At 46.8% G+C, this 12,304-nt stretch overlaps 2 protein-coding genes across 3 annotated transcripts in view; one reads left to right on the top strand and one right to left on the bottom strand.

Moving 5' to 3' along the window:
• Positions 1-1,423: 1,423 nt before the first annotated feature.
• Positions 1,424-8,409, bottom strand: CDK5 (cyclin dependent kinase 5). Of its 2 annotated transcripts, XM_044679713.1 has the most exons (12): positions 8,324-8,409; positions 7,526-7,614; positions 7,355-7,422; positions 6,638-6,698; positions 6,492-6,548; positions 5,474-5,569; positions 4,957-5,031; positions 4,660-4,756; positions 4,290-4,359; positions 2,525-2,585; positions 2,190-2,270; positions 1,424-1,939 (listed from the first exon to the last, which is right to left on the bottom strand). In XM_044679713.1, the coding sequence occupies exons 1-12, from the start codon at positions 8,358-8,360 to the stop codon at positions 1,853-1,855; spliced, it is 879 nt and encodes a 292-aa protein (XP_044535648.1). In that variant the 5' UTR covers positions 8,361-8,409; the 3' UTR covers positions 1,424-1,852. The 2 variants fall into 2 exon arrangements, with proteins under 2 accessions (XP_044535648.1, XP_044535649.1); XM_044679714.1 differs by lacking the exon at positions 5,474-5,569.
• A 3,780-nt stretch (positions 8,410-12,189) lies between these two features.
• Positions 12,190-12,304, top strand: part of SLC4A2 (solute carrier family 4 member 2) — a 26,162-nt gene continuing 26,047 nt past the window's right edge. The window contains exon 1 of the mRNA XM_044679675.1: positions 12,190-12,252. The gene's annotated coding sequence lies outside the window, so the exon portion shown is untranslated. The remainder of the gene's footprint in view (positions 12,253-12,304) is intronic.

Here is a 12,304-nt window from a genome sequence, read left to right as displayed (position 1 = left end):
GAGATTGTTGGGAGCCTTAGGAAAGAATGGTATGAGGTTTGGAGCACAGCTCTTCCACCTCACCTCTCCAAAGGTTGGAGAAAAAGCATCAAGCTGTCTTCATTTTCAATCAGGTCCAGTTACAGAAATATGGGGTGGGTAAGGAGGAAGACAGAAGATAGTACGGTGGAGTTGCGATGTATTTAGAAACAAAGAGTTTGGGGTAGATCCTTGAGGGCGGAGACTGTCTTTTGTCACTTTGTATCTCCAGTCTTTAGCACAGTGCCTGGCACATATGCTTGATAAATCTTCATTGACTCACTGGAGGGCAAAGGGAGAGACTGGACAATGACTCTGGAGGCCTGGGTTCCAATCTTAGTTCTGCCGCTTAAGAAGACCTACTATCCTGTCTTGGAGGGCTTGATTCTGTGTATAATATTTAGTACTAAGCATCTTCTGAATTAGATAGGATTTCCATTAAATAGTCTTTTGAAAATAGAAAAATAATCCATCCTCTTCCCAAATCACTTCTAGACTTCAGTGAGCCACATTGAGCTCATAGCTGGCCTCTTTGGCACAAAAATACCCTGGGAAAAGTGAATAAGAATACCATACGAAAAATCTAGAAAGTTACACTCCCACCTTCCACATTCCTACTTAGACTTGGCCACATACTCCTACCAATCTGTCAGAGGGCTCTAGGACTTCCCTGGCAGTGTTGGGGAGTAGCAGAGGGCCTATATCTGACCTTTTCATCCCAGGGCCCTCCCACTTTGAGCCATGATGTGGAGTGAATGGGAGAGGGCAGGGTACAATGCAGTCAAAGCCATACTATTTATTAATAAATGAGAACTCTTGTTTTTTTCAGCCCTAAACCCACCCTACTCCCAACCAGTACTAGCTCAGGATGACTCTGTACATCTCCCAGCCTTCAGGCAGAAGCCAAGCATTAAGGTTCATCCTCAAGTCAGGTTCCATAGCAGTCTCAGAGTCAAAGGGACCTCGGGAACCCACTGGGCCAACAAGCACTTGAACAGGAGGAATCTTCTGTACAACACCCCCAGCACAACTACAGCCTGAACACCTCCAAGGAGGATGTGGCAGCCCATCCCATTTCTGGCTAGTTCCAATTGGTTAGGAAAGTTCTTCTTCTTGATGACCCAAAACTAGTCTCTAATTTCCACCCAGTGCTCTGACTTCTGCCCTCTGGTGGGCAGAGCAGAACCAGGCTAGTCCCTCTTCTGAAGGACAGGTTTCACTGGGCCCTAGGAGGAACTGGACACCTGAACTAAAAAAGCAGGGATGGGAGAGTGAGTGGGTGAAGACAAATGACTGGTGATGTCAGTAAAGTGGGGGTGGAGGTCACACAATCTTCATGCCACCTCTGATACCCATGCTTACAACAGAAAGACACAAACGCCTTCCCTCATGACATAAGCCTAGATTGTGGGAAAGAAGCCAATTTATGAAATTAAATAAAATCCATACACAAGGAGGAGGAGCACAGGAAATGGGGGGACAGGGGCTCCAGCTGGCATCCATCCTTCACACCCCTAACCCCACCAAGGCTGACCCCAAACATCTGGCCCAAATAGCAGAGCTTAAGTGCATAGCACCATCCCCACCCCTACCCTTTTTCTGATGGGGTGGGGGAGACTGGGGAAGGGCCAGGGGAGAGAAGAGGACAAAGGAGCCGGAAACCCCTTTGCTTCCTCCAGGGTCTATTTCTCCTGCCTCAAAACTTGAGGTCCCTGGGTAGGTAGGGAACAGGATGGGCCAGCATTGAGCAGCTCCCAATCTGGGGGCCTAGAGGAGGGGTCCAGGGTAGTCAGCTTGGTTCTCTGGACAAGGAAAGGGAAAAGGAGACCCCTGACTAGGGAGGGCAGAAGTCAGAGAAGTAGGGATGCTGCAAAGCTTCTTCCGCTGAGATGCGCTGAACTGGGTTACACTTGAGCAGGTTCTGAGGGAGAGGGAAAAATTGGGATGGGGCTAGATAGGATGAGGACCCTGTCTCCAGATCCACTATGAATCAACCTTTCCCTTCTCCCATCTCCCAAAGCTCCATTAGCTTTTATAGCTCCCAGCCATCCCTTCCCCAAGTACTAAGGAATACATGCACTCCCCAAAACCTTCTGTAACCCCCAACCAAGATCAGCCTAAGTGCTCTGACCTCCCTGCCCCCAAGCATCCTCTCTTTCTGGGCCATTTACCTGCAATAGGTCCCTCCCTGTGGCATTGAGCTTGGGCACAACATTGACAAGTGATGTTGTTGCTGGATACATAGGGTAAGGCTAGAAAAGGGAAACAGGGCCTTAGATATATGGCCTGGGAAGCAGCCATGGAAACTGGAGGGGTGTGATGGGAGGGAACTAGAATTAAGACTTGAAAAGGGGCTGGACTGGGGAAAAGAAGTAGGAGACACATGGGCACAGAAGCAGAGCCATGGGAATCAGAACAATGGAGCTTTGGCTACAGAAGGAGGCTTGGAGCTCATATCACAAATGGTCCTTCAAAGTTCTAAGTCTTTCTCTGAACCCACACCTACCTTATAATCAGGAAGCTTGGTCATGGCAGGCCACTGTTCCTCAGTTGGGGTCCCCAGCAATGTGAATAGTAGGGTTAAGGGTCACTTAGGCTGATAAGAATGGAGGGAGGGCTATTAAGCCTGAGATCTGGCATCCTTTCTCCAACCTTTACTATTCTACTACTCCACCACATATATGTGAGCAAGAGGGAGTGAGTGGAGGAAGCTAGGCAGCACAATGGATAAAGTGCTGGGCCTGGAGTCAGAAGATCTGGGTTCAAGTCCAGCCTCAGAAACTTCCTAGCTGTGTGCCCCTGGACAATTCATTTAACCCCATTTGCCTAGCCCTTGCTTGCCCTTCTTTCTTAAGAGTTGTTACTAAGGCAGAAAAGGACTTAAAAAATAATTGTTTAAAAAATCTAATAACATTGGGAACCACCAATCGAGATCTTAATAAACCCCTTCATTTTACACATGATGACACTGAATTCCAGGCAGGTGCAATCACTTACCCAAGAAAACAGTTAGTAAGCAGCAGAGCAAGGTCTTTGGTCTTCAAATCTAGAACCCTTTGCACAGCAATTCACACACAAACTCTCCCTTTATCAATGAGAAAACCAATAGCAGGGAGGCAAAAATAGCCAAGTAGGAGCTGAAACCAAACTCCTGACCCCAAACCCAATCTCTCCTCTCATTGAGGAAACTACCATCCTAGTCACTCAGGCCAGTGCCTGAAGCTAGTCCTCCTCACATCTTTCTGCTTCTTTCCCCCAAATATGGCCACTCACCAAGTCCTCTTCATCCCTATCTTTCTATGCATGCCCCTTTATTTCCCCTTCATGACCCGGAGCCTCATCATCTCTTGCTTAGACACCCGGCCTCATCATTAGCCTCTCTGCCTCTAGTTCCTCCACCTCCAATCCATCCCCTACAAGGCTGCCAAATGGATATTCTTAAAAGATTCTGATCATCTCCCTCTTTCACTCAAGAGGCGTCAGTAGGGAGCTCCCTGTTGCTTCTAGAATAAAATACAATTTCTCCTTCACATTGAATTCTTTTCTTGGCCGACTTCAATCTGTTTTTCCCAAATGACTTCAATTAATCTTCCTCACACACACACACTACATTCTAGCCACACTGATCACCTTGTGTATATGTTCACCATCTCCTGCCTCCAAATGTTTCCACAGGTGATTGCCTCTGTCTAGAATATTTTCCATCCTCCCCTCTGCCCTCTTGGAAATTCTTGCTCCTCTTAGGACTCGGCCCAAGTGCCTCCTGCTCTATAAGGTCTTTTCTCACCCCCACTGTCCCCCCCAGTTATTGATGTCTCTCTGGCCCTCAAACTACTTCTTATACTTTTTATATTTATTGATCTGTGCAGATGTTTTTTTCCTCCTAGTGGAATATAAGCTATTAAGGGCTGGGACTGTTTTCATTTATCCCTGGTATTTGGCATATAAAAGGCAGTTAATAAATGTAATTGAGTCAAGTTCTTCTCACTGCACCACTATTTCTTGGTCACCAGAAACACATAACAAATATATGTGTCTAGTGCTTCTAATTCCTCATCTTGTCCCCCCAAAATTCCTGAATCCTTTGTACAGTGGACCAAGTTAAATCTCCTTCTCCATCTCTTCTCCATCCCTAGCCCAGTTCATCTCTATACTCTATTTCCTATGGATCCAGGATTATAAGTTAGAGGTTCTCTAGGCACTAGTATCTGGGAAGGGAAGTTCTTTAACTTGAAGGTGAAGTGGAAATGGGAAGAAAACCATAAGGATATCTAAAGATCCTCTTCAGCTGGTCATCTACATCATTTCCTGGGAAGAGAGGCCTTCCAGCATTTGCTAGCTCTGTAGGAGACAGAAAGTAAAGATCACTCACTACCTGGGGACATCCTATGTTTAAAACACCTTCCCGGTGAATTCCATCCCATGTCTTATACCACCACCACCACTCAATAGGCTTCAACTTCTCCCTACCCCAAGGCTCTTCATCCCTGCCTCCTCATCTCCCACCCTGGAAATCACTCCCACCCTGATAATCCACAACTTCTATTTCCTGAAAAAACCTTTCAGGGTCTACTCATTAACTCAGAGAGGGAAGAAGAATAGCTGTGAGCAAGAGAGATCTAGGCTTCCCCATCCCATCACCTGCAAAGATGCATCCAGCTGACCACATGTCAATGGAAGTAGAGTATAGTTTGGCCCCGAACAGGACATCTGGTGGGCGGTACCACAAAGTGACCACCTGGAGGAGATGAAAAGACCCAAACCTCCAGTGACCCTCTAATACAGGACAAAGAGGTCAGGAGAAGATCAGGAAAAGGAAAAGAGATGGAAAGAACAGGAATAATGTTCTAAGGAACTGGAGTGAGGCAATGAGAAGATTTCTAGGTACTTCTCCTCCCTCCCCAGCCACCTTCCAGGCACCTAACTACCAAGACTCACCTCTGCAGAATAACATCGAACAGGGATCCCAAAGGCTCGAGCCAAGCCAAAATCAGCAAGCTTAAGCTCCCCATTCTAAGGGTAGAGAGATGGGAAGTAAAAGGGAAGAACACTTAGCAATCAAGATCAGGAAGGGATGCTAATGACAATGATAATTACTTACATTTCTAAAGTAGGAAAAGCTTACAAAGTGAGTTTCTCACAACAACCCATGGAGGGATGGAACAAGTATTATCTGCTTTACAGAGTAAGAAACTGAGGCTCATGGAGGAAAAATAATCTGCCCAGGGTCATACATGTATCTGGGCTGGGACTCAAACTCAGGGCTACTGACTTCAAATACAGTGGTAATTTTTCCCTATTATACTATTCTTTCTCCTATATAGAGAAAATCTTCTAACTGATCTAAGGAAAGCTGCTTCTTCCCAACCTGAGCTCCCAAAACTAGACCAAAGGCACCCCCCCCTTCCCACTCCCACCCCTTTCCACCCTCACTCCCTTCTCCCTGTCACCATACCCGGTTAATTAGAAGGTTCTGGGGCTTCAGGTCCCGGTGCAAAACATTACGGCTATGGCAGAATCCAAGGCCTTTCAGCAGTTGGAAAAGGAATGACTATAAGGAATGGGAGAAGTGGGAAAAATCAGACAACCCTATATACTCTCCCTATCTAGCCTTAGGCTACAGTTCCAACTCCAGTCAGAGGAATCAATCCATCTTTTCACTGCAACATATTCCTCCCTCATTTGGACTTTTGGTCCTGTCAACTTCCCTACCCCAACCCTATCCACCAACCCCACCACCAGTCTAAATCAAATTTATTCTTCAGGACACAGTTAAAATCCTACCTCTTTTCCACAAAGCATCCTTGAGTACTCCAACCTAAACTCTCTATCCTGACCTCCACTAGTCTCTTACCTACACACACATCCTGGCCCTTAATCACATACTGTCTTTTTTTTTTTTTTTCCCCAACCCTTACTTTATGTCTTAGAACTAAAACTCGGTACTGGTTCTAAGGCAAAACTTTGGTAAGGGCTAGGCAACTGGAGTTAAGTGATTTGTCCAAGGTCATACAACTGGGAAGTGTGTGAGGCCAGGTCTGAACCCAGGACCTCTCACCTCCAGGCCTGGCTCTCTTTCCCTGAGCTACCTTGCTGCCCCAATCACATACTGTCTTAAATCATTCTCTAGCTATTTCATGTCTGACTTTTTTCTTTACAACAATACTTTAAGCTCTGAAAACAATGTTAAATCTCTGTCTTTATATCCTACACAATGTCCCATTAAGCTAAGCATACAGTAGGTGCTCAATAGTTTCAACTTAATTAGATTGTGTTATATGAGTTCTATCTTTGGCTCCCTAGTACCAAACACTGGTACTCTATACACAGTTGATATGTATATACACAGGTGATATGTATATGATTTGTTGAATTGGATGGAATATAGACTCTCACACTCAAATCAGGCCAAATTCCCTGTATGCTCATTAGGACTGAAATTCAACCCCTTACTTCCTCAATTACCATCTCACCTTCACAATCTCAGGATCCAGGTCTCCATTGCAACTGTCAAAATATTTCTTCAGATCCTGGGGGAAGGGGAAGAAAGATGGGTTGTCTCAGCCTCAGTCTTTGCCCATCAGGGCTGCCCCTCCCCTGGGCTGCCCCCTCTCCTTACTTGGTCACAGAACTCAAAAACCAGGGTCAGTTTCTTGTCACTGTGCAAAACATCATGAAGCCTTGTTGGTAAAGAAGAGAAAAAGAAGGAGAAAGGTGAAATCAGGCTAAGCTAGAAGTCTAGACCTAATTCTTCAATTTTAGTCCCTAACATGAACTTTTTACATGAATCTTTAGTTTCAACTCCTAATCTGAATCCCAGTTCTAAGCCTTATTCCCCAGCTTAAATTTCCAACTTGAGTCCCCCAACCCAGTTTCTTTTAATTCCCAAAACCATGCTTCCCCCACTGAAGTACTGATATCACCAGTGAGGAATCATAAGGTATAGTCTCCTTTCTCTATACTCTTTCCTTTCAACTTCCTCAACCTTAACTACATTTTCAAATACCATTCTGGGGGCAGCTAGATGGCTCAGTGGATAGAGCGCTAGGCCTAGAGATGGAAAGTCCTGGGTTCTAATCTGGTCTCAGATACTTTCTAGCTAGGTGACTCTGGGCAAGTCATTTAGCCCCCATTGCCCAATCCTTACCAGTCTTCTGCCTTGGAACCAATACAAGGTAAGGGTTTAAAAAAAAATATGAATCTGTATGGACTCAACTCCTACTTGATTCTCTCCTGCCTCTCCCTATTAACCATACAGATACTGATACAAGCAATGAAGAATCCATTAATACAGCTCCCCCTTCCCCAATTCCTTTAAATCCTTCCCCAAACAAACCTGACAATGTTCTTATGCTTCAGCTCTTTAAGCAGGCAAATCTCCCTCAGGGCAGAGCTTGGCACCCCCTGGGAGGTGATGGAAAGAAGGAAGCAGTGAGAATAGAACTTCACTAACCATATCCCCAGGGCCCTGGTGCCCACATCTCGACCCCACAAACTCAGGCCCCACCTCATCATCGTCATCCAACCGAACCCGTTTAAGTGCTACAATTTCATGCGTCTCTCGGTTTTTGGCCTTGAACACTGTTCCATAGGTGCCTAGGGAGCAAGAGGGATCAAAGTCACTTACTAACTCCTCATCCCCACCTTATCCCCTTCACAATAACCCTCCCATGAATAAGGGGTGGGTTGTGTTTTCTAGAGGAGAGGCAGCTTTATGGTCCAGGAAAGGAGGCTGAAGTAGGGGAGAAGGGAGGCTAGACGAAGAATGAGAGAGGTATTTAAGACTTAAGGAGGTGGAAGGGGCCAGTACTTCTGAGGGCAGGATGGGTGGAATGGGAAGAGCCTGGAGGATTTCTGGTGGGAGATTGACTATGAAGGCTAGTCCTAGACAGAGGTGGGTCGAGAAAGGAAAGGAATAGAACTCTAAGCAAATGGGGATGCCTGGCATTGGTCTATGGAGGGGGGTGGTTGGGGAACAATTTGGGGAGATCAGGAATAAGATCTTTCTTGGCCGGGAGGGAATCAGCGTTTACTGGTATATGTGTGTTGGGGGAGGGGGGTTGGTGGCGAAGAGGGGGCGGGGAACCGATGCGGGAAGGGTAGTATCTGCGGAAGGGGTTATCTTTTGCAGGAGGGGGTAATGGGGCTTCATGCAGGAGGGTGTCAATGTTTGCAGAAGGAGGGGTTGGCTGCCTGGGGAGCCCAAGGTGGACATCTGCAGCATGAGGGAGGAATTTCGGTTTTTGCAGGGAAATAGGGGGCGGGAGGGGGGGAACCTCTGCAGAAGAGTCTTCCAGCCCGTTACCTTCGCCTATCTTTTCCAGCTTCTCATACTTCTGCATCACGGCGACCACGGGGTCCCCGGCGAGCCCCAGGCTCCCAGGTTAAGACCCCGGCTCAGCTGGGGAGGAGGCTCCAAGGAGTCCCCCCAGGCCGCGCCCCGCCCCGCTTGCCTGTCTGCCCTCTTGCTCGCCTATGCGTGGATTATGGGTTTTGAAGTCCGGGAGGCTTCCTGGCCCCAGAGAAAAAGTGAAGCTAGCGGAAGCCACAGAACTACAAGCCCCGGCGTGCTCTGCGCCAGGACTCGCCTGCCTTGGACTCCAGGGACGCCAGCCGGACAGTGGAGACAAACCCCGGACTTCAAATCCCAGAAAGCCTTTTTGGATCCGCCTTTTCGGGGCCGTCACCGTCGCAGCGCCTCGGCTCCCATCATGCATCGCGACCAAAAGTCCTTCCTCTCTCCGCCATCGCGGTCTATTCTGGGACTACATGTCCCAGAATGCAGTAGGTAGTCCAGGGTGCCCTGGTTTCGGAGGGCTAGTCTAGAGCTTGCTCCAGAGCCACTCTAGCATTACTGGAGTTAGATTGATAGAGCAATGTGTGAAACATCTCCTGGTGACCTCCAGATTATTCTGCTATTCCTACCCACCCCCTTCCTCTAGACCCCCACTTCTACTGCAAGTGATCCCTGGTGTTGTCCCGCTGACACCTAGGCTGACCGTTTGACCTCAAAGTGACAAGCCGATCACAAGAACAGAAGACCACCACTCCCCTTCCCTCCTCCATAGATCTGCTTCCCTCCTTCTGGGAGTCTCCTGTTACTATTCTTCCAACTTTACTAGGGAGAAGGGCCTTTAAGAAACCAGGATATCCCAGGATGCCCCTAGGAAGTCTCAGACTTAGAATAACAGAATTCGAAAAGTTCAGTCTCTCTCTTTTTTTTTAATAGGTGGAATCTAGAAAAGTCTGTTTGAAGGTGAAATAGGGTGTTAGCTGAAACAAAGAGATCTGGGGGTGATTGCCAGGATGTAATAAGCTCTTTTGGAACCCCAGAATTAGGAGCACAGACAGCTATTACATTAAATAAAAATAGATAACATTTTTGTAATACTTTATAAATATCTTACTTGATCTTCATAATAACCCTATGAAGTAGGTGCTATTAGTTAAATTTTCCAGAAGCTAATATGTGCCTAAGGCCAAAATTGAACTCGGGTCTTCCCAACTCAAAATCTGGCTATCTACCTCACTAATACCAAATTAATTAAGTATAGGCTCTTTATGAGCAGAGACTGTTTCTTATTTTATATTTGTACATATCTAACACAATATCTTGTACATAATAGGTATTTAATAGGTATAAATCAATATTTAATTATATTGTAAGCTATAGTAAATAATATGTTTATGGCTTTATTATTGAATTCTTCCAGAACTTGCTTTCACATCCATAATTAAATTTGATCTTCTCAATAACTGCCAGGTGGAAAAGGGAAATACTAACCTCATTCTACAAATGAGTAAACTGAGACTCAGGGGCATTATGTCACTTGTTCAAAAGTCATAAAGAATGGTATAGTAGGAAAAGCACTCACTGTATTTAGAGTCACAAGACCTGAGTTAGAATTCCAGGCTGGTTATTTATGTCCAGTAGGAAAGTGGTGAAATTATTTCACCTCAGTGCTTTCTGATTTTCGTATCTGTGAAATGAGGGAGTTTGAGTTTGAAGATAGCTTCTTTCTTCAAGCCCTATGATTCTGTAATCTTAACTGCTGAGACTAGATTAAGGTCTTCTGACTTCCTGTCCAGTGCTGTTCCCATTACAGCATATACTCATGTATGTTAATTGGTACATTACTTCTTTCCTTTGCTCTTTTTCCAACAAATATGTAATAATAATTGACATGTATAACACTTTTCAGTTTACAAAGTGACCTACTCCACACATTTCATTTGATCCTCATATCAACTCTGGAAGCTAAGCAGGACAGATGTTATCCCTGTTTTGCAGATAAGGAAAGTAAGTGGTAGGGCCTGCAGGTTTAGTCTCTTGACTCATGTCCATTGGTTTTTCAGCACAGATGCAGAGTTGGAAGGAACCTTAGAGGCCACCTAGTTTAACCACTTACATTTTAAAGATTAAAAAAAAGCCCTCAAAGATTGGGACTTTTGCAAATTTGCCCTGGTAGTGAATGGTAATGTTGGAATTTAATCTAAGTCTTTACACACTAAATCCTGTTCACTTTAAATCATAAGAGACTGATTCTAGTGTCAGCTATGTATAAAAAAACTATGCTGGACCTTGATGAGGATACAAGACAGAAACCAAGGGCAGATCTGCCCTCAATGCTGATACAAAATAGTTGGTCACAGTCGCCTATGTGCAAAGCTTAAATAACCCAAATGTTTACCAGTTATACTAGCCATTCCTAGGGCTACTCACTGGCTGGGTGTATACCCAAGAGGCAGAGCGAGACTAAGAATTAATGACACACAAAAGACAGTTGTCTACCAGCAGAACAGGAAGTAGGTTTCCCTAGGCTAAGGCTTCTCCACAAGTCGAGTGCCAGTCTGCAGGCAGAAGCCATAGGTTTCAATCTTGGCTAACTGTCTAAACAAGCCACCCCAACTCTGGGCTTTTAGCCTCCTTTTCCACAAGTAGGATGCTTCTTGGCAGAGGGAGGGGACTATGGCTTCCGAATGTTCCATATACTATCAAGCCCTGTGGATGTGTGGATTCCATTTACTGAACTACTTTTTTCTCCCTTTTAAAATCTTGGTGACAAGTTATTAGAGATAGCTCTCTGGATAGGGAAGGGTGGAAGGATACAATTGAAAAGAAAAATAATGTAAAAATAAAGGTTATAAATAAAAAGAATGTTTAAAGAAAAATGAACACACACACACACACACACACACACACACACACACACACACACACACACACCCCGCTCCCCCCACCCAAAAGCGGTCAGACTTGATGACCTCTAAGTTTCCGTGCAGCTCCTAACGTTATTTCCTGCTCGGTGCTGGCTTCAGGTCATTCGTCTGTCCTTGCTCCTCTTTAGAGACCTCCTTCTGCAAACTTTTGCTGTGTGTTCTGCCGCCCGCGGGATACAAAGTCGTAGGAGGCACAGTTATTCTTTCCTCCAGAAGTTTGCAGTTTGGGGAGATAAGACCTGCAAAAAGAACTGCGATACAACTTAAGAGTCTGATAAGTGATTAGGGACAGTACAGAATGCTGTACGAATTCGCAAGAGGGAGATATCATTACTGTCGGCTCCTGGGAATTCAGGGGAGGCTTCGTGGAGGAGGGACTACCTGAGCCCGTCCCCTTGAGGAAAGGGAGATAATTTTGGAGGGGCTGGGAGGCAAACTCAGCTTCAGATGTGAGGGCTAGTGGTACGCACGCACGCCCACCCTGCCTTTCCTGTGCCTCGATTTCTCTGCCTGAAACTCTCACATAAGGATAACGCCTTCTCCCTGCACACGCCTCAAAGCTGGAGTGACCAGGTTAGGAGTCAGCGTCTCGTGGGTGTCTGACATCCCAACTCCAGGGAAGTCCCGTGGAGTGGCCTGTACCATCCTCCCGTGGATAGGCCGGAGAGGATGAGGGGGGAGTTCCCGCTGCCCCGCCCGAAGCGGCCAGTGCCGGGCTGTGCCTGGAAGCGCGCCCCCTCCCCCTCCCTTGTGCACATCTTCTCCTCCCGGGCTCTAATGCCTCCCCCCCTTACACATACACACCCCCGGCGGAGCCGCGCACGGCACGGAGGGGGCGCGCACGCAAGGGGCCGGCCTGCTTGCGGCGCGGGGGAAAGTTGAGTTGGGAGAAGTTCCGAGAGGCGGGGGCGCGCCCCAGGGTGGGCAAGGGGGAGCTGCCGGGAGCGCGCGCGGGCGCCCAGGAAGGGAGTGAGACCCCCGGGATCCCCGGGGAGTGGATCTTGGAGCAAGCGGGTAAGCGAAGGGGGAGGGGGGAGAGCTAGAGTTGTGAGTGGGGGGGGAATGG

Source organism: Gracilinanus agilis, chromosome 5, assembly GCF_016433145.1.
Source record: "Gracilinanus agilis isolate LMUSP501 chromosome 5, AgileGrace, whole genome shotgun sequence".
Classification (NCBI taxonomy): Eukaryota; Metazoa; Chordata; class Mammalia; order Didelphimorphia; family Didelphidae; genus Gracilinanus; species Gracilinanus agilis.
The sequence above is the reverse complement of the archived record's forward strand: the minus strand, read 5'-3'. Positions and strand labels throughout refer to the sequence as shown.